The sequence below is a fragment of the Bubalus bubalis genome, chromosome 4, assembly GCF_019923935.1.
Source record: "Bubalus bubalis isolate 160015118507 breed Murrah chromosome 4, NDDB_SH_1, whole genome shotgun sequence".
Lineage (NCBI taxonomy): Eukaryota > Metazoa > Chordata > Mammalia > Artiodactyla > Bovidae > Bubalus > Bubalus bubalis.
In genome coordinates, this window is record NC_059160.1 from 160,380,815 (window position 1) to 160,408,026 (window position 27,212).

At 43.5% G+C, this 27,212-nt stretch overlaps 2 protein-coding genes across 4 annotated transcripts in view; one reads left to right on the forward strand and one right to left on the reverse strand.

Annotated features, from left to right (window-relative positions):
• WAPL (WAPL cohesin release factor) overlaps positions 1–8,036 on the reverse strand; it is a 77,882-nt gene extending 69,846 nt beyond the window's left edge. For 2 of the 3 annotated variants that reach the window (XM_006066605.4, XM_006066603.4), the window contains exons 1-2: positions 7,242–8,036; positions 4,000–4,514 (exon numbers count right to left, since the gene is read on the reverse strand). In XM_006066605.4, coding sequence (XP_006066667.4) covers positions 4,000–4,492 — 493 coding nt within the window. In that variant the 5' untranslated portion in view covers positions 4,493–4,514; positions 7,242–8,036. Of the gene's footprint in view, positions 1–3,999; positions 4,515–6,570; positions 6,739–7,241 lie in introns of all 3 variants that reach the window. The other variant, XM_006066604.4, reaches the window with a different exon arrangement.
• LOC123465723 (translation initiation factor IF-2-like) lies at positions 6,747–8,143 on the forward strand. The gene is made up of 4 exons (XM_045165536.1): positions 6,747–6,802; positions 6,894–7,140; positions 7,218–7,348; positions 7,414–8,143. Exons 1-4 carry the CDS (start codon positions 6,747–6,749, stop codon positions 8,141–8,143), a joined length of 1,164 nt encoding a protein of 387 aa, XP_045021471.1.
• Positions 8,144–27,212: the final 19,069 nt, after the last annotated feature.

Genomic DNA, 27,212 nt, shown 5'->3' on the forward strand with positions numbered 1-27,212 from the left:
ACATCAGAATACAGCAGGACTGTATGAAAAGAACACTTTAGGTGTTTCTCAGCTCTTCCACTTAATAGTTCAAGTGATTCAACTTCTTTGAAATATGCTTTACCTCCTCTAAAATGGGAATAAAGCCTCCCTTAAATAGTTGAGATTAAAGATCAACTGATATGAAGGGCTTAGCACAAAGTAACAACAGGCATCTTACCCTCTTCCCTTAAAAGAAGCTGATTTTAGGAATGACAAGTATATTCTATATGACAAATACATTCAAGAGCTAAATGAAGGTAGGTAACTCTTACCAATGCTATACTTGCAGAATTCTTTAATCCTCATTAATCACCTGTACTTTATCCAATGAGTAGATGACAATCGCCTCTCAGGTCACAAGTCCCTGGCCTACTTTAAGCTTTCAGGAATAGAACAATTCATTTCCCTTTCTAAAAACGATCTTCAGTTCTAAATTAAAGTTCCTAATTTCTTGACAGTAACAGCCCTCTAACTTATACAAATACTCAGTACAGTTTTAAGCAAATAGAAAAAAAAACTGGCTACAAAGACAGGCATGCAAAATAAGAGCCTATGCCATAGTTATCTCAATATTTGGCAGGGTATGTAGACTGAATCCCAGCTGGCTAGCAAGGAAAGTGTGCCAAGTACAAATACAAGTCTTTGCACACTTTATTCTAGAACCCAGATTAAAAACCTGTAGCAAAACGCACAAAGATGGAAAATAGGAGTAGCTGTATATAAAAGGCAAGAGAAGCTTTCTTTTACCCCTAATGCACATAGCTCTGGATGCCAAACTTTATAAGAATACTCCAAGATCTCTCAAAAGGCCAAGTTTCTAGGTCCTGTTAAGTCATTTTTAAGTTTCACACTTGTTTGAGATTTCACTGGCTTTAATGAAAACTTCCATTCAAGTATCTACAGATAAATTAAGATATCCTAAATCCACTTTAAAATAAACCAGGAGACAGAATAGTGTACACAATAGATGGAACAAGATTTGCCGTATATTGACAACTGCTGAAGCTACAAAACAGGCACATGAGGTTCTTTTAATGTTCTATTTTTGTGTGTCTAAAAGTTCCACACTAAAAGTGTGTGTGTGTGTGTGTGTGTTTTAAATTAAGATTAGGATGTTTTAGCAACTCAATTCTTCCCTGCAGTTCTCATTTAGTTTGTACTCTTGCATGGGTAGTAATCCTGATGGGTTCCCTTGCCCATCAAGCATTTGGAAAACAACAACCACTACATTCTATCATGACCTCACTCTGGATTTCGTCTTTAAATAAGCCACAATCTTAAAAAGCACTATCTGATATAAAATATTTAAAACAAAGAATTTTAATAGTACCTAAAAGTTAACCATATACTACCCTATAAAGAGATCCACTTTAAAACTTAAGGCCAGGAAAAATGATATAAGCTTGAGCTTGGATAAGCCCTTTTCACTGATGTGATATAATTCTGCAGCAAAAAAATGGTATGAATGAGCAAGAACATCCCACTGGAAGGATACTAAAGAACCTAACTTGTGCACTTTGAACAGAATGATCATAACATTTCTCACAGGTTCTTAAATAAAATGCCTGTATATGACCTCCAAAGAATTTCTGAGACCTAAATGGGTACAACAGCACTTTAATCTGAAGTCCAAAATTTCATCATTCTCCAAAGATCTCTAATTAAAAAAAAAGTTTTGGAAACACTTTAGATTTATAGAGACCCCTTTTATCCAATCCTTAGGTCTGAATCTCTAAACTCCAACTAAAATCAGGAGGCCTTCTGAACACTCGTAAAAGCAACGACAAACTGACAGACAGAATGCAAAAAACTCTAGGCGCCGAGAGATGCCCAAATTTTAGAGGCAAAAAGGGAAGGTCATAAAGTTTCAAAGTATTCCCTGAACTTATTAACATAAACTTATAAAAAGTTTATCTTTTACATTTTGTTAGGGATAGGGTAAGACCATCAGAATTCGAAGTACTCCCTCAAAGTTCCCTTCTTATCCTACAGCAAGCTACCAGGGGTGCTGTGGCTCTGGATGGTCAAGGGAGAGGAGCAAGTAAATATTCACAGTGCTACACCATTCCCTTCCAACTAAGGCTGCCTTGTGAAGAAAGAAGAGCAAGATGTTCTTGAACATCTATTTTCTGTATTTTAGTATACACTTTCCCCTCACAAACCCGTTATAACGGAGTTTGGATTCCCAGTCAGTCCACAGGATCAACACCAGAACAATTTAGCTACATTAGACCGGCAAGCTAAAACCTCATTTTCACAGAAAGAGTTGTTTCCAGTTCTCACCGAACAACTTCAAATGGCAGTCTGGACATGTGTAGGTTTAACACCAGTAAGACTATATAAGCAGTTGCTGCCTTTGAATATTTCACTTCCAAGTTCCTGTTTCCCCATACCTCAACATTTATCCTATTGATACCCTCTGCCTGCCAGTGATGCCCCTCTCTTTTCCAAACACAGTGCTTGAGAAATCTGTGTCTGAGTACCTTCACCCACTGCACCACTTCTCTATCCTCATCTCCCTTTTTCCAGCCCATCTGCCTCACACTGAGCACTGGACACTAGATAACTGACATGGAAGAGCATTTCCAGAGCCTAACAGAGTGGAGGACACAGAGCAGGTGGTTAAAGTTTTGAAATATCAATAAATGAATCTCAGTCCAATTTTGCCACTACCCAAACTAGACTGTTACTTAACCTCTTTGAATCTCATCTATGAAGCTAAGAGCACTGAATTCAAGTTAATTTTGGCTCAATGGTTCTATGATTAGAAAACATTTTTTTTTTTAGAAAACATTTTTAACAGCTGATCTGGGAAACTGCTTTTCTGCTCATTTTTAATAAAAACTGAACCTAACCTTAAGTTATGAACAACAGCTCAGGAGAAATGTGGGCAAAGGAAAAGAAGAGCCAAATCAGAATTAACCAGGAGATCAAGGGAATGACAGTAACAGCTGGCTCATCCTCTCATCCAAGGGTGAGAAAGAATGAAAAATGTTCAGCATTTTTTTGTGGAACTATGCTAGGCAAAGTATTTGAGGTGCCTTATAGAAAGACAGTGTCTTACAGAAAGACCCCAAAGGACAAATTCCTCTCAAGAAAACTAGGAAGTTTTGTCTTTACATCTTTTTAAAATATGAGCACTATGTAACCTTTTATTATCACTAAATTTTCCCAAGAAGTCAAGAACTAAGGTTTGTTTTAGACCAAAGTGTGAGCCTTATTGCTCAGCCCTACACTGATAAAGTCCACAAGCTATCTCCCTTTCCATCTCCAATCTAAGCTCTACGGTCTTTTAATTAATTGCACTTTTTTAATCATTTATTACTGTAAGTCTCAAATCCTTTACAAAAACAAGTAAAATATATTGTTTTAGGAATAAACACTAGATGCCAGATTTACAAGCTAACATTTTAAAAATACAACTGGTTTTGTAGATGGAAATCTATTAATACAAATTACTACTGGCACCAAGCCCCCAACTAATTTCGATTTGCAGTCAAGTTCAATTCTACATTTCCACTTAATACCTCCTTAATCTTTCTAGTTTTGAAAGAAAATCTAACACCCCTAAACTTAAACCTTATTGTAAATGCCCATCTCATTTTCATTATCAGTAACTATCCAAATCCTCCACAGTAATAGAAGTGAGACACTGTGCAATCCTAACACAACAAAAAGAGATGTTTCTTAACGAGAACTGGATTAAGGACAAATGAAATATCATTCCCAAAATGTACAGTCTGGAAATTCCCAAGTTAAGTAAAATTTCAACTCCTAATTGGTTTCTTGAATTTCTTAAATCTCTTCTACAAAATTATCTTTGGTCCCCATTAATTATAAATGCAGAAAGAAAATTTAAGAGGTGTAGTATTTCAGAATCTAAAGTCAAAATCATTTGACTAAATTACACAAAACTCTCCTGGCTCAGAATAAAGAAAATCATTGTGAAGAAGGAAAAAAAAGAAAATCAAAACTTACCTGAAGTCATTAATTTAGCACAGCTACTTCTGCTTGCATCATCTTCTAAGACACGGTTTGTGCTCTTTTCTTTCCCAAGCAAAGTATCCTCCAAACGTAAGCATTTATCAGATACAACACTGTCTTCACCCATCACATGACTAATTTTGCTATTAGCTTCAAGTACAGACGTGACCTCTTCCAACTGAGCAGCTTCACTAGATTCTGTATAAGAGGGACCTTTAGCTAAATTCTTTGAAGAAACTGGTAGAGATTCATCATCACTATCAAATCCAAAAGGATCTCCAGTATTTTCTTCTTCTATCTTAGGTTTCTTCGGAACTTCTTGGATATCTGGTTTGAAATTGGGCCTCTTCTGTCCTAATTTAGCCATAAATGTGGTTTCTCCCCACTTTGTGCTAAGGGTGGTCCGTTTGTTGGAAAAGACTTCATCAAACTTTGAACTTCCATTTCCTCCTTTCCTACTATATGTTTTCCCAAATCTGGATGTCATTTTGACACCTGTTTCATATTCTCTGTGGGAAAAAAAAAGTAAGAAAATATATAATCATCAAATATTTAACAAGTGTTAATACTGAATACAAAAATAAGAAAATAGGGATTCTCCCCATACAGCTTTTCCACATTCAAGATACAAATCCAAAAACAGTTAAATAAATAAGGGGAGGGAGTATAGAGAGGCTCATTTTTTATCCTATATACTTATATCAATCTTTTTTATGAGTACCTATTCATAGGCTATTTTCAGAACAAGAAAGCCTAACATGGCTTTTTTTTTTAAGTTTCAAATCAATCTACTTACTATTCTATCAAATTTTACCATAAAAAAATAATCTGAATAGGCTAATTACCCTTAATATAATATATTAAGCACAAAATGTTAATTTTTTTCAGGATCTTAGAGATGTCAAATAGCTGACTAAATATAGTTCTTTGAAATTTCAGAGCACTTACTCATATGAGGGGTGAAAAGTCAGAAAACTGGTGCTATTTTCTCACATATAAGAACCTGATACTTTTAATCCAACCTCAAAGATCCTGAGTTTTGGTCTAACATAATTTAAACTATGACTTGAAAAATATTCCGTACTTGGTCATTTCCCTTAATGCAAGAAACCATACTCATCTTTCTCCCTTCCTTGTCCTCATAGTGCTGTGCTCATTTTCTGAACTACATTTTCTGAAGCTAGTGAACTCCAGCATATTACACTGACTGGTCCAGGGATTATTAAAAGAAAAAAAAAAATTGTGAATTTATGTTCCACTCTGATTTAAGACAAGATAAAATTATTTATCTACATGCTAAGTACTAGGACAAAAAAAAATTTCAGGACAGCAAATAGAGTCAAACAAGGTACCTTTTAAACATTATCAGTCCTTATCCATTACTCACACTTTGACCTTCTAAAATTTAAATATCAATAAATTAAATATAACCAGGAAAAAAAGTGAACAATTGCCTAAGGGCTTGAAAAAAACTTCATACTCTTGAAATTTACAATACAACAATCAGAGTGATATTTTGACCTATATTTTTAAATGTTTTTATCTATTAGTTTAAATGTTTCCCTTTATTAACTTAATCCTCCCAGTTTATAGGGAATCTCTATATATTCAGCAGAGGAATTTGCCCTCTCATATTTTGGTTAGAAGCCAATTCTAATTGGACAAAATAATACTTAATTTAGTCATTATACCCATCTACTTTTAAGAGAAAACTTTCTAATTTGTCTGAAGACCTTTTAATATGTCAAAAAACTTTTTTCTGAGGGATATCTATTTCCCCTCTTACTGTAGATTTACACTAAAGAATCCTGTCTGTCTTGTTAAGCATAACCTAAAGAAACTAAGTGTATTTGGCAGCTACAAGAAACACAAAATAAGTCATTTCTTTTCATTCCTCCCTGAATGTACAGCCCTAATCTACAGACCTACATTACATATACACCAACAAAGCTAAAACGTTTCGGATACACTAGCATGGTAATTACCTAAAAATGCTGACTAAAGGCTAAACCAAAAACCTAGACTTGGACTACTTTAGGTCCACACCAAAAAAATTCATGGAAAAATGGTCCTAGAACCATAAAGCATTCACTGTGACAAGCTGAAAGTCTGCCGATGAATACTTGATACCAAGGAGTTAATTATTTTAACTGATAAATTATGCTTTTTTTTTTAAGAACCTATGCCTTCGAAAAATATACATTGAAATACTGATGCAATAATGTCAGTGATTCTCCAACTTTAAGGTGTGTGGAATGGAAAGTGCAGAGATGAGAAAAATTTGGTTAAGAGTTAATAACTGTTGAGTCTGAAAGATGAATACATGGGAGTTCATTATATAATATCCCCTTTGCTGGTCTTTATACAGTTTTCCATGTCCTTTTTTTTTTTTTTAAGTCACCAGACAGACAATTGTAATGGCATTATCTAAGTAAGACTAGAGTGTAAAGTATGTAGAAATTCAAAAATAAGTGTGTAGACGTATTTGACATTATATTTCAAGTATATTCAAGTTAAGAACACAGGCTATCTTGCTCAGGCTTCAAACTCCAAAGATTACCTTACCAAAAAGGAAAGAACGATTCACAACTAAGTCTTTTTGGTCGTTGGGCCTTTGCCTCAGCCCAAAGCTTGTCGAATTTTCGGGGAAGTGCGCTGGAATAAAGAAGTCCTCACACTTAACCCCCAACCAAATCCAGAGTCCTTCAGATCTCCACGGGCTTAGGGGCTTCCCTGCAGGAATGAAAGCCGGAAAGGCCAAACCTCACCACCCAGAAATCCTCACCTGGGGGCGGCGGTGCGCTAGGAGGTGGCGGGGAGAAGCGGCCCCCCTGCCCCTGGAAGCTCACGCAACTTTTCTCCTCCCCACCCCCACCTCCACCTCCCAGGAAAAGGGATGTTGCTTCCGACGCCCCGGAAGCCTCTGCCACCGAATCCCCAGGGTGGTGGAAGGCCTCAGCGGCGGCCAGAGGCAGAGGAAAGGCAGCAAAAGATTTCGGCCTGAAACCAATACACTTGACCGCGCCTGGGGAGGGAAGTAAATCAGCCGTCGCTCAGAAAGAACTCAGAATAAAGGGAAAAAGAGGAAAAAGAGTTCTTCAGACCGTTCCGCTGCCCAACTTCCTCAGAGACCGGGTGGGTGAGATAGAAGGACTTCCATCACCCCCTCCCAGACCCCTGCCTCCTCCACCCTCGGCAAGCTCCGGGCCTAGGCAGCCGCCCGAGACCTCACTTACCCTCGGCGCCTGGCGGGTGCTTTAGCCTCGGGCCGCCTCCGCCTCTCCCGCTCCCAACGGCCCACGGGCGGGCGCCGGAGCCCCGCGCGGGAGAACGGGGCCGGCTGGTGAGCGAAGAGAGGCAAGGGGCTCCGCCACCGTCCGAACCCGCGACTCAGCTCTCTGTAAATAGGAAACCCGGTGGAGGGGGGGGAGGAGTGGCGGCACCGCAACTTCCCTCCCCGCCTCGAGCGCCGCCGGCCGGGCCCGGGCCTAGGCCTCCCTGGCTGTCGCCGCCGCTGGAGCTGGTACCGGAGCCCGCTACGTGCCCCCTATGGGCCGCCGTCGCCTCCTGCGCCGCCGCTTCCGTCGGTGAATGGTCAGCGCTAGAGTTTGAACAGGGCCCTGAACCATCTCAACGCCATTTGCGCTCCCGGCCCCCACCTCCTTCCTCCAACAGCCGCTCGCTCCGTCACTCCGCTTCCCACAGGCCCCGCGCGACCGCCCGACCCCGCAGCCAATCGCGCGGCTGCTTACTCAAACCGCCGCGCAGGCGCCGCGCCCCGCATGGTCCGGCGCCCGCCATTGGTCCGGCCGTGGGGCCCGACGGGAGTTGTAGTCCCGGTCCGAGAGGTCTAGGTGCTGAGAGCCCGACGCGGGAGCGGGCAGCGGGCGGAGCGGTTGTGGCTGGCCTGGCCGGCCTCGGCTCGCGAGCGAGCGAGTTCCAGCTCCTGGCCCCGCCGGGAGACGCAGGTGCAGCGGAGGAGGACTGGGGGCTCAGTGCAGGCGGCTGTGTCAATCGTTTCCCCTCCAGGGACTCGCCGGTGTCTGGGGACGGTGGGTTGTGCAGCTGCGCCGGGCCTGCTGGAGTCGCCGCCTGGGAGCCGGGAGACCGGGAGCTCGCGGCTCGGAGCGGCTCTTGACCCAGACTGGCTGGTGCTGACCTGGCGCAGTTAATGACGGCGGGAACTGGGAGGCCCTGGTAGCAGGGCACCCGATCAGTGACCGCACCCCGAAGTGATGTCGGTCTGGCTTTTTAATGCTCTTCTAGGATCCCCTGGATTCTTACTTTCGTCGTTCTTTTCTCCTTCAGTCTGTCCCGAAGCCGTTAAAAGTGACCCCTGAGAATATTGGATGGTATTAAGGAATTATCCAACCTTGTTGGATGTGATGACGGTAATGTGGTTAGGTTAAGGAGAGAAGGCGGGGGGAATGGCAAAATACTAAAAGTTTTGACAGATAAAATGATCAAGTGTCTGGGAAAAGAACTCCAACAAACACTGATGGAGGGAAAATAAAACAACCCAGTGGGGTGTGTTTCATTGCTGATGCTGTGTTATGCATGAACTTATTCCAGTTTCTCTGCTTGTATATCTGAAATTTCTCATAATAAAAAATTTTATGAACCAGTGATTTGTCTCTGGAGAAGGCAAGGAGGTAGATGATGGGAAGGAAGAAAATTTATTTTTCTCTATACAACATTTTGTGCTGTTCGAAGTTTTTTCCTTGTCAATGTATTACCTATTCAGAAAATTGTAAATTCTTGTGATGGTGTTCTACGACTACGGTGGGAAGACAGCCTTTTAAAGAGTTAACACAATTGGTTTCCTCCTAAGAGAGTTTCATGATTATTTGGGCTCCGATGGCCCTGCTGTTTGGTGAGAGGGGTGAATGATGATCCACCTGGGAAATTAGAAAACTACTAATTGTTCTCAGTGAAAAACCTACCTCTTCTTCCACAAAAGTTAATTTACTTTGAGTGCACCCAGAAGTTACCAAACTCCTTCAATATATTGGCAAAATCCAGACAGACAAAAAATAGTTTAGACATTCTGTAGCCCTTCCCAACAGAAATTTAAGGTGGATTTTAGCTTGACTGAGCTGTTTTACTTTTGTACAACTGCTTGCAAAATTTACATTCTGACATTTACAGTTTCTGAAATACATCAATATTTGATTGTTTCAAAACCAACTCTTAAATAGCTTTATTCTAATGGAAGTTATAACAGGTCTGTGTTCCACAGCATGTGACTTTTATTTGGGTCAGTTTTGTCTTTTTAAAAAAATTGGCATAGCATCTTGTTTTATCAGTTGGTTTGAAGACTCCCAGCAGAGGTGCAAGCTGCACTTACTATAATTATTTAGATGACATGGTGGTGGGTGCTAATTAAGGGGTAATTATCATCAGAGGCAAAGGCTAAGATCAAAAAGCTGAAAGTGGTGGCGAGACAATTGCAGGATCTTTCTGTAAAAGAGTACTGTGAACCCTCTGGGACCAAATGATGCCCTCACACAGCTCATTACACCCTGGCCTCGCTGGCGTTTGGCACTTAGCTGGGTCAGTGACTTTGCATGAAGCTTAAGTGGAAAAGTAAAATTTTTAAAGAAACAGCTAGTCTATGAAACTCCTTTTGAGAACTTTTGGTGCAGTAGGCATGTTAAATAATGGAACTCAATGTTAAATTCTTGCTACTTTAAAGAATGACCCCCATAGTCAGAACCTGGAAGTTTCTTGGGAAAAGCAAGAATCTCTGTCCCCACCCCAGCTCCCCCAAAAGCAGAATCTACACTTTAACAGGATTCCCCCAGGTGACTGGTCCACAGATTAAAGGTTAACGTGTTAAGTTGCTCAGTCATGTCTGACTCTGCTACCCCATGAGCTGTAGCCCTCCGGGCTCCTCTGTCCAAGGGATTTTCCAGCCAAGAATACTGGAGTTGGTAGCCATTCCCTTCTCCAGGAGGTCTTCCCGACCCAGGGATCCAACCTGGCTCTCCTGCATTGCAGCAGATTCTTTACCATCTGAACCACCAGGGAAGCCCCAAAGGTTAATAAGTATTGTTTTAAAGTATATCCATTGCATTTGACGGCAATCTAATTTCTTTTTGTTAGGATGGGGGAGAACATTAAGAACATACTATGCATTAGATACAATACCAGTCTCCTGAGGGAAGTCATCCCTATTCTACAAGTGAGGTAATGGAGATGTTGGCATTTGCTCGAGGTATTGTAACTAATGAGGGAATCAAACTTTTTCTTAGGCATTCGATTCACATTATTATTTACAGACCTTCTTAAATCTGATACTGCTGAAGCCCAGCTGAAGAATTGATGCTTTTGAGCTGTTGTGCTGGAGAAGACTCTTGAGAGTCCCTTGGACAGCAAAGAGATCAAACCAGTCAATCCTAAAAAAAAATCAACCCTGAATATTTGTTGGAAGGACTGATGCTAAAACTTCAATACTTTGGCCACCTGATGTGAAGAGCCAACTCATTGGAAAAGACTCTGATTCTGGGAAAGATTGAGGGCAGGAGGAGAAGGGGACAACAGAGGATGAGATGGTAGGATGACATCGCTGACTCAATGGACCTTGAGTTTGAGCAAACTCTGGGAGATGGTGAAGGACAGAAAAGCCTGGCATGCTGCAGTTCATAGGGTCGCAAAGAGTTGGGCATGACTTCAGTTCAGTTCAGTTGTGTCCAACTCTGTGCCCCCATGGACTGCAGCACACCAGGCTTCCCTGTCCATCACCAACTCCCGGAGCCTACTCAAACTTGTGTCCATTGCGTCAGTGATGCCATCCAACCATCTCATCCTCTGTCATCCCCTTCTCCTCCTGCCTTCGCCCCATGAACTGTAGACCACCAAGCTCCCCTATCCATGGGATTCTCCTGGCAACAATACTGGAGTGTGTTGCCATGCCCTTCTCTGGGGGATCTTTCCAACCCAGGGATCAAACCCAGGTCTCCTGCATTGCAGGCAGATTCTTTACCATATGAGCCACCAGAGAGGCTCTTCTGGACAAGACTTGGTGAATGAATAACGAATCTGGTACGTGATTTGAAAAAATTGTACGTGTGTGCATTGAGTCTGTAGAAGTTTGCTATATGAATACTGAAAGGAGCCGTGCTAGGGCTCTCCACCCTCATATGACCCACACTAAAGACAGGTGGAGAGCTTGCTCACTCCAGGGCCCCTCCTGGGGGCAGGTCAGACTCTGGATGTGCAGGCTGGACCACCACTTTACCCTTTCCCTCCCTGGTTCCACTGAGGCAGGCAAACTTGGCCATGGCCTGGAGTTCCATACCAAAGAGAGTGAACTGGACTGCGGTATGGATAACGCAAGGACAAGCAGGTTTTGTTTTATTTTTTAATTTTATTGCGTTTGGTTTCTTAGTTCCCTCAGCTTGGCCTCCTGCCCATCCCCATCCCCTGAGTCACTTCTCTTCACTTCATTTGAATCTGCTCACATACACACCCAGTAGGTGTTTTTCTCTTTGCTGTTATGCTTCTATGCAAAGCTCTTAGATGTCTGCTTTTTGTTTTCCATTAAATCTCATATGTATTCCAGAAACTGGAATGGACCTGAGCTAAGCGTGTACCCTTTGATGCTGCAGGCTGTCCTTTGTGCCGCCTCTAGTGGAGGACAGCATCCCTGCTACCTTGAGTTCCACTCAGATGGACTCTAGCTGAAAAGAGAAAATCCCACAAAGAAAACTAATAGAAGAATCCATTCTGCCACTGTTGTGCCTTTGTTTCAGCCCTGGCATAGGAACTGTCCAAACTGGAGTTGCTAAATAGAGCTGTGCAGTCTTTTTCTGATAATGTGTAGTAAAATGTATTACAATTTATATAATTCAATTCAGAGAACTACACACATTGGCTGGAGGAAATTTTTCCTTTTCACAGAATGTGGAATAAAATTATCTTAATAAATCGTACACTTAACATATCAGTGTGTGACACAACTGTGTCACAAGCTGTGGGGCCAACCCTGCCTTTATCACTGATCCTCCCCAACACTTCTCTCTGTTCTGTGAATACTGGGCTGATAGGCCTTTTCAACTAATCTCCCCCTGACCAGCCTAGTTTAAATTGTGACACACCTGTTCTCAAATGTTCCCTATTTCCCCCTTATTTTTCTTTAGGGCATTTATCTCCTCATCCAACATATCACATATTTTGTATATTTTCTCTATGAGGGCATGGATCTTTGCTGAGTATATAGCCCCATTTCTTTCTTTCTTTTGTGTAAGATTATATCCTGAAAGGAAAGTGACTTGAAACTAACAACAGTTTCATATAAACTGTGACTCTGTAAGTTGTTCACTGAGTTTTCCCAAGGGGAAGGGGGCTGCTTTCTGGAGCTAGCTTTTGTTCTTGCTTTGGATAGGTTTTCATTTTGAGAATTGAGATGATGAATACTACTATAATCCCAATTACCTTGTTTTCTGGGATAATTGGAATATGTTCTTGGGAGGTGGTGACATCCTTTGGGGAATAAACTGCTGTCTAGGTAATTGAAAGACAAAGCAAGGGAAATTCTTTGGGGACAGGCTGCGTGATGAGGATTGGAATCCAGCCATCTCTCAAGGACTGACTATTTGACCCTTGTCTAGAAACAGCCCTCTTCTCCCCAGGATCCTCTCCCCGAATGCTCTATGATACCCCTCCCCTCAAAAAAAAAAAGCCTCCTGGTGCTTTCCATCATCAAAATTAAAATCCCAACCCCTATCCCTTCCCACTTTGCCAAGCCTGCCTCTGTCTACAACTAGAACCTGCCAAACCAGCTCCTGCCCCAGGGTCTCCATGCAGCTCTTCCCTCCACTGGTCCTGGAGATAAGCACAGGGCTCCCTCCCTGACCTCTGCCTCTCTCAGGGCTTGGCTCCCATGTCTCCTCGGTAGGACCTACCCTGCCCTACTGTCCTACCCTGTGCTGCTTGGTTTAAACCCCTCACCCTGCCATCCCCCACTCCATATCCTTTCCCTCTTGTCTTTCTCCGTAAAGGTCATGTTTGTTTTACATATTAACTTGTTTATTCATTTCCTTCCACTAGAATATAAACTCTATGAGGATCGGGATTGTTGACTTCTGTTCAACAATTATTGTAGTTGAACAATGATACCTCACAGAGAGAAAGCATGCCGAAAATATTTGTGGACTAAATACCTCATAAATTATGTTGAAGTCTTCTATATCTTTACTTATTTTTTTATGTACTTGACCTATCATTAATTGCAAAAGTTACTTTGAAACCTCTCATGGTAAGAGGAATTTTGTCAAGGTTTTTCTACAATTCTACTTTTTTTTAATATATTTTGAGAATATTTTATTGGGCACAGACAAGTTCAGCATTGTTATAACTTCCTGGTGGTGTTGAAAGCTTTAAGTAATATGGGAGATGAATTGCCAAAATTGCCTGAATTTTCCATCACTCCCTATACACATACCTCTCACCATGTGACTTTGCAGCTCCTCCCAGAAACTGGGCTGGCCTTGTAACTTGCCTCTGCCAAAAGAATGTGGCATAAGTGATAAATAGTTCTGAGCCTGAGCCTTCAGAAACCTTGAATGCTTCCACATTTTCTCTTGGATCCCTGCCTCCACCATGAGAACAGGCCTGGGCTAGCCTGCTAGAGGATGAGAAGACATATGGAAAAGAGCTGAGGTCATCCTATACCAGTCAACAGCTAGCAGATCCCAAACAGGCAAGCCCAATCAGAATCAGCATAACCACCCACCTAACCTGCAGCTACTCAGAGTTGCATACGTGAGCCCACCTAGGACCAGACAAACTGCCCAGCTGACTTACAGACTCATGAGCAATAATAACTAGTTATTAAGCCTGTGAATTTTGAAGTGGTTTGTTATACAGTATTATTGTGTCAATACATAATTGATGATTAATGCCTCCTCATTTGGGTCTCAGCCCCCGAACAGCTTTCTCGACTACTCTGGCAATCTAAATCTGCTTCCCAGTCTCTGTATGATATGTGCTCAGTCTCTCAGTCGTGTTCAACTCTTTGCGACCCTATGGACTATAGCTTGCAAGGCTCCTCTGTCCATTAGATTTCCAGGCAAGAATACAGGAGTGGGGTGCCATTTCCTCCTCCAAGGTCTTCCCAACCCAGGGATGGAACCAGTCTTTTAATGCTCCTGCATTGGTGGGCAGATTCTTTACTACTAGTGCCTCCTGGGAAGCTCCAGTATAATAGAGATGTGTTATTTTCTCAATAACACTTGCTGCCTTCCAGAATGATTTGTTGACTTCTTTACTGTTTCCCACACTAGACTGTCAATGGTGTGATCTCAGAGACCTTGTCCACTCTATTTCTCTGCTCCATCCTCAGCACCCTAGCACAGTACTTCACTGTCCAGCTGTGTGTGGCCACTAAACACTGGAAACATGTTCAGTCCAACCTGAGATGTGCTGGAAATATAAAACACTGGGTTTTGGAGGCATAGTACAAAAAAGTATATAAAATATCTCAATTTTTATATCGGTAAAATGTTGAAATGAAAATATTTTAAATACGCTGTGTTAGGTAGAATTTGTTAGTAAAGTTAATTAACTTCCTTTTTACCTTTTTAAATATAGCTATTAGAAAAAGTAAATTTGTGCCTTGCACTGTATTTCTTTTGGACAGACAGAATCTATAGAAGTTGCTATAAAAGTTCAGTAAATATTTATTGAAGAAAAATGTAAAAAAATATATTTATGAAAAGAAAATGAAAAAATATGTATATATATTTATCAAGCAACAAAAAGACATGGAAGAACCTTAAATACATATTACAAAGAGGAAGAAGCCAGTTTGAAAAGTCCATATACCACTTAACTCCAACTATATGACATTCTGGAAAAGCAAGATGAGTTGAGATAGAGTGATTGCCAAGAGATTTACAGGGAGGGAGGAGGAGTAATGAATGAGTGAAGCAGATTTTTTCAGGTTAGCGAAAATGATTCTATATGATACCGTAATGGTGTGCACATGATATTATGCATGTGTCAAAATCCATAGAACCATAAAACACTCGAACACTAATGTACACTTGAGACTTTAGTTAACAATGTATCAAGAAAAAAAAACAATGTATCGATATTGGTTCATTAATTGTAACAAACACACCATGCTAATGCAAGACAATAATAAACTGGGGGTGGGAAGAGAGGTATGTGGGAATTCTCTATCATATGCTCAATTTTTCTGTGAACCTAAAACTGTTCTAAAAAAAAAAATTTTTTTAATGAATTCACACACAGCCACCAGAGTGATAATTTGTAAAACATAAATGGAATAAACCACTTACCTCTTTTTACAAACTTTTGGTGGCTCCCCAACTGTCTACCAGAAGAGAGTTCACATCCATTGGTATTTGCAATGACATTGACTGCACCTCCCATTCTGCTTCCTCTTCTACCTGTACCACTACTCGAGGATCGCAAGCCTTCACTGCAAAACTCACTCAGTCCCCTCTGCCTGAAAAGTCTTTCTTCCTCTCCATTTGTGAAACCCTATCATGAATCACATACTGTCTCATATAAGTCAATCATTCTCTATCTCACGTTTCCCTAGTTCTAAATTAAAAGTAGATACAGAAAACTAGGTATGTGGAGTTTGGGCAGTTTTGAAGTTTTGTGCCTCTTTCTAGTAAGTTTAGAAAATGGACATGATGAATGTATGTATTAATCTTGGAAGTGTTGAAAAAGAATTCTGACAGCCACAGGTGGACTAGAGATTAATATCCTTGAGATGGAAACAGTGGAAGCAAAACAAGGCTATTGAATGTCAGTGAAGATCTGCTTGGGCTCACCTCCTAGGTAGGAGGCAGTGGGATACCCTGTTGGGAGCAGGATCCATCCCAAACTGTGAGGTGGTGTTAGCTGACTGTCTGGCTACAGTGACAGGAGACAGGCCTTTGGGTTGTCACCTGCTCTGAAAGTCAATCTGTCTCTGACTGCTGCTCACCCAAGCTAGGATGCCAGGGTGATTGGGTTTCATGTATTTCACTTGCAGGGCAGATGATAGCATAGTAGTGACATTACCATCTCTACTATCACGCAGTAGAACCTCAGTAGAGTGTGTTGGAGAAGGAAATGGTGACCCACTCCAGTACTCTTGCCTGGAAAATCCCATGGGCGGAGGAGCCTGGTAGGCTACAGTCCATGGGGTCTCGAAGAGTCAGACATGACTAAGTGACTTCACTTTCACTTTTCATTTTCACGCATTGGAGAAGGAGATGGCAACCCACTCCAGTGTTCTTGCCTGGAGAATCCCAGGGACGGGGGAGCCTGGTGGGCTGTCGTCTATGGGGTTGCACAGAGTCGGACATGACTGAAGCGACTTAGCAGCAGCTTAGTAGAGTGTGTGAGAAAACAAGTGAGCAGGGCTTCCAGGTGCAGAGTTTACAATGCAGATTTCCCTACCTCTCCTTTTCAGGGATTTTGGTTCTATTATCCAACCACTATGCTGATGGGAAACTTAATGATTTGCCCAAGGTCACCCAGCTACTTAGGTGTCTTTCTCCAAAGTCACAGGCATGAAGCATGTACTATCCTGGGCCCTTAATATCAGGCCACGAAGAGGAATGCCATTCCTTTGCTGTCATTTTAAGCCAGAGGTCCAGGCCTACCTGGAGAAGAAAGAATCTGGTTGAGATTTTGGAGGTGTTTAGAGGAAGAGGCCAGGTTGAAGTCAGGAAAGGACTAGTCCTTGAAGGAAGATATAACAAATCTAGGAGACCCTAGGAGATATGTATCTGTGAACGCTGAGGGTCAAGGGGCAGACAGGTGTCTATAAGACCAGGCTTATTCACTAGTTTGGGGCCACAATGCCTAATGTTAACCAGGTGATATACAGTCTCTTCCCACCTTGTCCACTGGGTCCTCTGACACTGTCCAAATGCTATTGCTGGGACAGAGAGTGGGCTCCTCTGTTCTACACTGTTCCTCTTCCCTTCCCTGTGTCCCTCAGCTGGCCAGGGAATCCACAGCTTGAGGCAGGAGAAATGCAGGAATTGGGGTTTCTAAGCAATGCTTATGAATAACCAGGACCGGGATTTCTTCTGGTGACAAACTCCAGCTCTTGGGTGGGAGCCCTCCTACTCCCTATTTACCCTAACCTGGCCGGCCCATAGTTTGGGCAGCTCTGAGAGTCTGGGCTGAGCGGCCTCTCCCAGGAGTGTGGGAGCTAATTCTTTCTTTTGTGTGACTTGCTTCATTATGTATGAGTGTTGTCGGCTCCCATAGTTGAAAAACGGATCATTCCTCTGGTGGGTTTTCCCAGATTGAGGGAAAAGCAAAGCTTTTGAAAGACCAGGTAGCGCTTGCTTAATCAATTAAAGAATGTTGAAGTTAGGGAATTGTGGGGGCCTGGCAGCGTTCTAGGCCCACAGTAGCACCCCGGTGACTTCTACAGCCCCTCTCCAGCACACACGAGGCCCCAGCCCTTGGAGTCATACCTGTACAATTGGAGCCCCCATTTCCTATGCACGTGCCCCAATTTGCTCTCACCTGGCGAGGACGAGTGGGAGTAAGTGATGTACCCGTTCTAGAAAGAAGTGCGTCGATGACTCGAGTCACCTCATCACAAATTAATCCATGAGAAGGGTACGAACAGTGACTGGCAGAGTGTCGGTGCTGCCCGAGTGTTCGCGGGTGCCATTATCATCGCTAGCCTCTGGACTAAGCAAAGAATCCAATTTGATGTTACTTTGGCAATAACCCGATAACTATCGAATGTGAAGAGGGAGACATAGGCCAAGACTTTTAAAAAGCACCGGTTGTGACAACCCTCTGTGTCCTCCTGGTGCGGAGGCCAGACTTGTTAGGCTCAGGCCTACGGGCCAAAGACACACACCCTCGCTGTGATCGGCTGTTACCCGACAACAGCCGGAATTCCAGCGGCGGCTCGGCGGCGGAGCCTCCGGAGCGGATCCTGCCTGGCAACGCGTGGGCGGGGCCGAGGCTTGGCTCCGCCCTAGCACGGCCCCGCCCCGCCCTCTACCTGTGGCCTGGATTCCTCCCAGTGCCGCTGGGGCCCTCAGCCTGAAGGGTGCCAATAAGGGTCTGTAGATGAGGAAAACGTCTCTCTCCTGGAATCGGTGCACAAAGGAGTCTTTCTAAAGCGACTGGCGAGGCTGTGTAATAATCTACCGGCGTTTGTCCTCGTACACCTGCCTCTCTCTGAAACCAACAAATGTTTACCCGGTTCCCACCCAAGTCAAATGCCGGTTTGTTTATTAAGCCCAGAGGCTTCAGCCTTCTTTTAAGGAAACTGATCCAGTCCTAGAGGGAAGCTTCAAAACATTAACATTTCAAATGAATGCGCTCCGGAGTTGTGGGGAAGGGATGCGGAGTGGGGGCGGGATTCCTCAGGCAGCTTCTCTCCCGGGGCTCCGCTTGGCCGGGGACAGGGCTTGGTATTTACAATACAGAAGGCACCTCTTGGGGCCGCCTTTGTTGTGCAGATGACCTTGCGGGCACTTCCTGGACTGATCGATGGCCCAATGAGTACGCGAGGCTTCTCGGCAGTGGCTCGGGGACCAAAGCGGGGGTGATGAACCAAGGGGGGTCCTTGGGCTCTGGTGGGCCTTCGCTCTAGCACACCGGCTCTGCTGACCCACGCGCTGCTCGGGAGCCGCTGGGGACCGGCTAGCAGCGGCAGAATTGGCCCCTCCACCCCCACTTGGGCTTTGATCTCCTTATCTGAGGCTTTTGAGTCCAAAAGGGCTTAGCAACGACGGGCATCGTGCCAGCTCGGATGAAGTGGACACCCGCGCCTCCGTGCCTACCGCTCGCAGCGTCCTATCGAGGTGCGGCCTGTGAGGCTCGAGATGGAAGTGTGGGAGCTAACTCGCGGTCTGCAGCAGGTCCTAGGAGTCAAAAGGCAACGCGCTATGCCCATCTAGAAATGCGCCACGCTACCGGGGTCTCCACACGCTTGGCTGCTGTCACCTTCCTCCCAGACTCACAGCTGCATTGCTTTCTCAGTCCTCCCGAGACTGACCCAAAAAAATCTGAGGCCTTGGGCCCTGGTCTCTTCTCTGCCCCCAAACCCTTCGGTGACCCCGACAGCATTCCACAAACTTGTATTGGCAATTATAATTAGCTGTGTGCCCTTTGGACCTCCCCAGGCCTTGACTTCCCTTGGGACCAGGTCTGCCCTGGATAATGAATCCGGGTCTACTGTACTCACCTTAAGCTGGGCACCTCATTCTCTGGAATCAGGGAGATACCTCCAAGAGGACCCCCGGGGTTGTAGAAAAGTAACGAATGGTCAGTTTCAGTCAAATGAAAAGGATAATACCAGCCCCCTTTCCCCTTCCAGGAAGGGTTTTAGGAGGCCCCAGTGAGTTAGGGGCCACTCGACTCAAGGCCAGGTTGATAAACTGTAAGTTCCCATCCGAGGCAGCTTGAGTTTTAACTGGCTCTGCCCAGAAACAGCAGTGGGCCTCAACGTTTGAGAAAAGGATATATGCTCTGTTAACTCTGTTCTGGAAAATGCACATGATCTCTCAGCTTTGCACCCAGTTTCAGGGTCCAGACCCCGGAATGTGTTGGGGCCCATGTGTAAGAATCTCATTCCAAAACCTTCCCAGACACCACTTCCTTATTCATTCCCTTTCTCCTGTCAAGAGGGCACACTTGTTATTCCCTAGCATGTACCTGGGCTGTCTAGCTTCAGCATCTTTGTTAGCAGTGAGCTGCCCACAGGAAAGCCACCCCTTGCAACTTTCCCACCCCTCCCATGCTCCATCACAGCCAGGGGTCATCACCTCATAACTGCTACACAACTGCTTGAACCTTCTGACCTAGAGCCAGCTGCCTCCTCGCCCTTCTCTTCAGTGGGTTTGTCTCCCCATGACCAGCGCACACCTGGAACTGGGCCTTTACTTTGCTCTTTTCTGTCCCCTCTCCTCTCACTTTAGACCAGAGCTGAATGAAGGACCCCTCTGATAGCTTCATCTTTAGAGGTAATCTCCCAAATGCTGCTTTTGGTGGAGATGTCACCAAGGATGGTTCAGAAGTCTCCAAAAAACACAGAAAATAATGTCAGACACTTGGCAGGACTCTTCTGCCTAGGACAAGCAGAAGGGTTGGAGAACTACTTTGGGACTTCCCAAACTGAGGGCTCTGCTAATACTCTGTGGGCTTCTCAGGCTCAGTGGAGTGGGACCATCTGCAGGATGCTGACGGAGGACTGGTGTGTGTCAGGCAGCAAGTTGGTTCAGGTTGAAAGTGAAAATCACTCAGTCATGCCCGACTCTTTGTGACCCCATGGACTATACAGTCCATGGAGTTCTCCAGGCCAGAATACTGGAGTGGGAAGCCATTCCCTTCTCCAGGGGATCTTCCCAACCCAGGGATCGAACCCAGGCTCTTGCATTGTGGGCAGATTCTTGACTAGCTGTGCTACCAGGGAAGCCCAAGAGCATGGGGTCTAAACGATGACAGCCATTGAGTCTGCACTCAAGCGACACACCGTGAGCTGCTCTCAAGGCTTGAAAGTTTTCCAGCTTCTCCCCACTCTATTAATTTCTCCTTCTTCTGTGAGCCTTTACTTTCCTCTCTTTGGGTACTTCCTACTGTCAAGTGTTAGTTTTATCAATGCCCACCGGAGCCAGGCTGGTGCCCACCTGAGCCAGGCTGGTGCCCACCTGAGCCAGGCTGGTGTTCACCTGAAAGGAGGTCACCAAACAGATGATGATCAGGATGACATCCAACCCAGCTCTCAAAGGATGCCTGGAAAGGGATTCCAAGGTTGACCCCAGGAACTCAGAGTTTTTAAAAAATTTAATTTGGGGTTTTGTTTTATTGTGCTGCTGCTGCTAAGTCACTTCAGTCGTGTCTGACTCTGTGCAACCCCATAGACTGCAGCCCACCAGGCTCCCCCGTCCCTGGGATTCTCCAGGCAAGAACACTGGAGTGGGTTGCCATTTCCTTCTCCAATGCAGGAAAGTGAAAAGTGAAAGTGAAGTCGCTCAGTCGTGTCCGACTCTTCAAGACCGCATGGACTGCAGCCCACCAGGCTCCTCCGTCCATGGGATTTTCCAGGCAAGAGTACTGGAGTGGGGTGCCATTGCTTTCTCCTTGTTTTATTGTAGCAGGATATAAAAATTACACCTGGTTCTCAGCTCTTGGTTTCAAATACTATTCTCCAATAAAAGGAACCAGGGTCCCTTGGAGAAACAACTAATTCTAGGACTGTGGCAACAAATGTATTAATACAAGAAAAGTCTGGAGCATCTTGTAGCACGAGAAAGTAAGAAAGTGCTGAAAAACAAAGCCCCACAATTCTGGAGTGTCAAGGGGACATAGAAGCCAATTGATAGAGCTCCCTTTGACTAAAGCTGGAGCAATTTGAACAGTAAAAGTAGTACTGAATGATAACCCATATAATTTATTTTATTTATATATTTTATTAAATATAAAATAAATATCCATGACTCCATGCTGATATATGTGATTGACTAAATAAGTGGGAAAGAAAAATCTCCTATGCAGAACTCCAAATAACACATGGTGCTGATGTGAATTAGCTAAATCTTGAAATTTTTTTTTTTTTTGCATAAAAGGCCGTTCCTGGATTTTATGTTGTAATCTGACCTGGGGACATACTGGGTCTGATCGATATAGTTCAGTAGTTCTCAGTCTTGACTGCAGTTAGATGCTCTGGGAGTTGTTAAAACCCAAAGTAAATTGAACCCCAGAAAATTAAATCAAAATTTCTGGACGTGAAAGCCAGAGACAGTGTTTTCTAAGACTCTCCAGGTGATTACAGCCTTCTTTGGTGACTCAGACAGTAAAGAATCCACCTTCAATGCAGGAGACCTGGGTTCGATCCCTGGGTTGAGAAGATTGCCAGGCAACCTTCAGGTTGCCCTCCTGAAGGAGAGCATGGCAACCCACTCCGGGATTTGTGCCTGGAGAATCCCACAAACAGAGGAGCCTGGCAGGCTACAGTCCATGGGGTCGCAAAGAGTTGGACAAGACAGCGACTAAGCACAGCACAGGTGATTCCAATGTGTAGCTAAGATTGAGAATCATAGTTCTCATAGTAGGTCTAGATATAGCACCAGATGGGATTCACCTCCTCTTGCAGGTAACTCACTTCAGAGTCTCTAAGGGGTCTTCAAGCAAAGTGACTCCTCAGACAAACAAGGGTGACCGTGGTTAGGAATAGTGTGAGCCCCATTTCACTTTTGAGAATCCTCGTCACTGCCTTGACTTTCAGCATAGCAACAGTGAAGTTATGATTTTAACTGATCATGTAATTTATCAAACTACACTCAAACTTTGGGTCTGACTTTTGGCTACCTCAGCCACGTGGCTACAAAAGGTGAGAGATTTTTCAAGCACAATTCCAGGTTATATGATTTCATTTCTCAAAGAATTCTCAGTCACTTTGAGCAAGTGGTTTTCCGCCTGTATTCTCTGAATGGAAGCAATCCTTTTCCCTGATGTCATTTTTGGTATTTTTTAACACTTATTTATTTGGCTACACCGGGTCTTAGTTGTGGCACATGGGATCTTGGATCTTCCTTGCAGCACGCGAGCGATTAGTTGCAGCATGTGAGAGTGCAAAGCCATAGCCACTGGACCACCAGGGAAGTCCTTGATTTTGTTCTTATTAAATAAATGACTTCACCACTAGGTGAGGAGGGTAGAAGATTATACACACCTTGAAATTATGAGCTAGTATTAATTCCTTGTGGAAGGAAAGCAGTGGGTAGAGGGTTCAAGGGAAATTTAATGTGGCTGTTCTCCCTACATCTATTTGCCCTGACCCTCTTGTAATAGTTTTAACTGGTTTCGATTTTCCAGGTGTCACCAATTTCTTCTCATTTTTTTCATACTTTTCCAAATGCTTTTCTCTGTATATATATTTAAAGGAATAGAATATTTGTAAATAAAGGTTTTTATCCTAACATCAAAAAAAAATTATGACAATTTATTTCCTTTAACCTTGGAAAGGAAACCTCTGAGATTTCCTTTAACAATCTCAGAATTACTTTATTTTCCCCAGAAACATTTAAGAGTAAGTTGCTGCCATGATCATCCTATAGTACTAAAGTGCAACGTTTTTCAACCAGCATTCCTCAACTGAATGACAGACGAGGAAAAAATGATTCAAGAGACTGTTTATTCCAGCTCTCCCAAGGATGACACATAATTGGTATTATTATGTTTCAGTTTAGTTCAGTCGCTCAGTCATGTCCGACTCTTTGTGACCCCATGAACTGCAGCACGCCAGGCCTCCCTGTCCACCACCAACTACTGGAGTCTACCCAAACCCGTGTCCTTTGAGTTGGTGATGCCATCCAACCATCTCATCCTCTGTTGTCCCCTTCTCCTCTCTCCCTCAATCTTTCCCAGCATCAAGGTCTTTTCAAATGAGTCAGTTCTTCACATCAGGTGGCCAAAGTATTGGACTTTCAGTTTCAACATCTATCCTTCCAATGAACACTCAGGACTGATCTCCTTTAGGATGGACTGGTTGGAATCCCTTGCAGTCGAAGGGACTCTCAAGAGTCTTCTCCAACACCACAGTTCAAAAGCATCAGTTCTTCGGCACTCAGCTTTCTTTATAGTCCAAGTCTCACATCTATAGATGACTACTGGAAAACCATAGCCTTGACTAGACGGACCTTTGCTGACTGAGTAATGTCTCTGCTTTTTAATATGCTGTCTAGGTTGGTCATAACTTTTCTTTCAAGGAGTAAGCATCTTTTAATTTCATGGCTGCAGTCACCATCTGCTGTGATTTTGGAGCCCCCAAAATAAAGTCACCCACTGTTTCCACTGTTTCCCCATCTATTTGCCATGAAGTGTTGGGATTGGATGCCATGATCTTAGTTTTCTGAATGTTGAGTTTTAAGCCAACTTTTTCACTCTCCTCTTTCACTTTCATCAAGAGGCTCTTTAGTTCTTCTTCACTTTCTACCATAAGGGTGGTGTCATCTGCATATCTGAGGTTATTGATATTTCTCCCAGGGATCTTGATTCCATCTTGTGCTTCCTCCAGCCCAGCGTTTCTCATGATGTACTCTGCATATAAGTTAAATAAGCAGGGTGACAATATACAGCCTTGACGTACTCCTTTTCCTATTTGGAAACAGTCTGTTGTTCCATGTCCAGTTCTAACTGTTGCTTCCTGACTTGCATACAAGTTTCTCAAGAGGCAGGTCAGCTGGTCTGGTATTCCCATCTCTTTCAGAATTTTCCACAGTTTATTGTGATCCACACAGTCAAAGGCTTTGGTATGGTCAATAAAGCAGAAGTAGATGTTTTTCTGGAACTCCGTTGCTTTTTCGATGATCCAGTGGATGTTGGCAATTTGATCCTGGTTCCTTTGCCTTTTCTAAAACCAACTTGAACATCTGGAAGTTCACGGTTCATGTATTGCTGAATCCTGGCTTGGAGAATTCTGAACATTACTTTACTAGCGTGTGAAATGAGTGCAATTGTGCGGTAGTTTGAGCATTCTTTGGCAGTGCCTTTGGCATCATTATATTTAGGAGAGAGTTAATTCATACTATATTATGGGTGCTTAGGATATTAGAGCTTACTCCTTTGAAAGAACACTAAGTTAGGATCTAGTTCCTATGATAAGGCAACCTTTATCAAACTCAGGAAATTAACATCACTACCATCTAGTCCTCAGATCCCATTTAAGTTTTGCCAGATGTCTTAGTAAAATCTTTTAGAACAATAGGATCCAGTGAAAATTGCCACACGGGTTTTAATTTTCATGTCATTTTAATCTCCTTCACTCTGAAACAGTTCTTCAGTCTTTCCCTCACTTTTATACCCTTGACATCTTGGGAGATGATAATTCAGTTATTTTTTTGTAGCTCCCGGTTTGGGTGTGCTATTTCCTCATGATTAGGTTTTGAGTTATTACCAAAGTGATACTGTTTCCTTCCATGTGTGTCCAATCAGATGGTGCATTATTTTGATTTGTCACGTTGCTGATGATGTCCTCTTTGCCCACTTAAGTAAGATAGTGTCTGCCAGGCCTCATCACTGTAAAGTCACCTTTCTCTCCTTGAAATTAACAAATATTTTGTGGATACTTTGAAACTCTGTGAATATCACATTCCTAATTAATTTATTTATTAATTTATTAATACATACAAACTCATGCTTTCCTATTTTATTTTAATTAGTTGTACTTTTTTAATGTCATTTCTTTTGACAGGCTCAAACTATCCCAGATTTGGCCAGCAGGAACCCATTTGTGCTGGCTCACAGGTCCTTTTGACATGACTCCAACATTCTTTGAGCAAATCCTTGCCTTCTGGTGCAAAAAGATGTTCTGAGCTCTTCTTGTATATTTCCTGCTCTAAGCCTGGAATCTGCCATTTCTGTAAGGAACACTGGTTCTTTTTTAGGGGAAATGGTATTTCTGGGTGCTAGGAATGCTCACTGCTATTAGGATTCTCCTCTTCGAAGCCTCCTAGACAGCAAATAGGAAGCACGCATGCACACACACACACACACACATCTACCTATCCATCCATCTAGAAAACTATGAGTTAACACTTCTACATTCAATAACATAACATTTATGTTATTTTTTTCCCTTTCCATATTTGTAACTCACTCTTTTGACAGTGAGAAACTCCAGTTATCCTTAATATACTTACTTATATGATCAATCCCCTACATGTAAACTATCTTCCACCACCCCTCCCACCCCACAAAGCACAGATGCCTTCCTCAGATCAGTTCTCCTCTAACTCCCCACACCAGTCTGTCTCTCCACGTGTCTTCCTCATCCTGCTTGGGCTCTGAAAACTCATGCCAGCTTCCCCTTGGTGCGCGCCCTTCTCACCCTGCTCAGACTGTGAGAACCCACTGGTGTGGGTACAGCATAGAGGCTGTACCTCTATGCCTTCTATAGTGGTTTCAAAATATGTCTGTGAATTCTCTGATATGCTTCCCTTCAAAAGGTAGAAACAAATTCTTTCGCTGTGGCCTGGATTTAGGGACTCGCTCCTGTTGAATGAAATGTGAAGGAAATGATGCCACATGACTTTCTCAGCTAGATCATAAAAAGGATCACTTCTTCCTGACTGACTCTCTAGGATCACTGACTCTCGGGAAGCTAGTTGCCATATTGTGAGGACCCTCCAAGACCTGTGGAGGGGGTCACATCTGGGTGGGCCCACATGGGAAGGAAAAAAATTGTTAGTACCGGCTTTCCAAGTCTGAAATGAGCCACCTTAGAAGCAGAGCCCCCAGCCTTAGCTGAGACTTCAGATGATTTCAGCCTCTGCCCATCGAGTTTGCCAGCCAGGACTCCAGAGGTCAAGGAACAGAGACCAGCCATTCCTGCTGTGCCCTGTCTCAATTCTTGACCCGCAGAAACTGTGAGATAGTAAAAGATCATTGTTCTAATGTACCAGATTTGGGGGTGATTTCCTATGGAGCAGAAGATGACTTGTCAGTGTCATGCCTAGGCTAGGATGCCCTCACTGAGTGACCTCTGCAGAGCTGTCCTTTCCAGCCTTCTTGGCCTCTGACACCTACGCAAGGCCACCTTCCTGTGGTAACGCCCTCCTCGGCCAACTCAAGTTCTAACTCTCTGTGCCGGGCAGCCCTCCTATACAGGTGCTCTCTTTACCCAATTCAGACATCAATATTCACTTTGAGTCCCCATAGTTGCTTAAAATCCAGGCACAGATGCCTTCCCTGCTCTGTCCTACCTAATGCCTTTAGGACTGAATTTTTCAGGAAGGTAAGGGAAAAGAAGAAAAAGGAAAAGCAAAAAGAAGTGGAAGAGGAGTAAGAATTTATGATCTTGTGCTTATCAATCTCTTCCCTTAAATTACCCAGCAGAGTTCAAAGCAATGGCATCACCCATAGTCCTTAAATTCCTTGTTTCCTGTATGCTGGATTTTGGTGTCAGCCACTGGGTCTACCAGAGCCTTGCCTCAGTGGCTACTTCATTACAGGCAACCCTAAGCAATAGTTAAATAACTTATTTCATCACTACATGACATAGATTACAGGTTCCCATCCCTAAATAATTACTATTAACTATCCATTGGTACATAACAAATTACTCTGCAGTTTAGGGGCTTAAAACTACATCTACTTATTATTTTACAGCATCTGTGGGTCAGGAATCTGGGCACAGTCTATACGCATCTTCTATGTCAAGGTCTCTCACAAGGTGGCAATCAAGGTATCGGCTGACACTG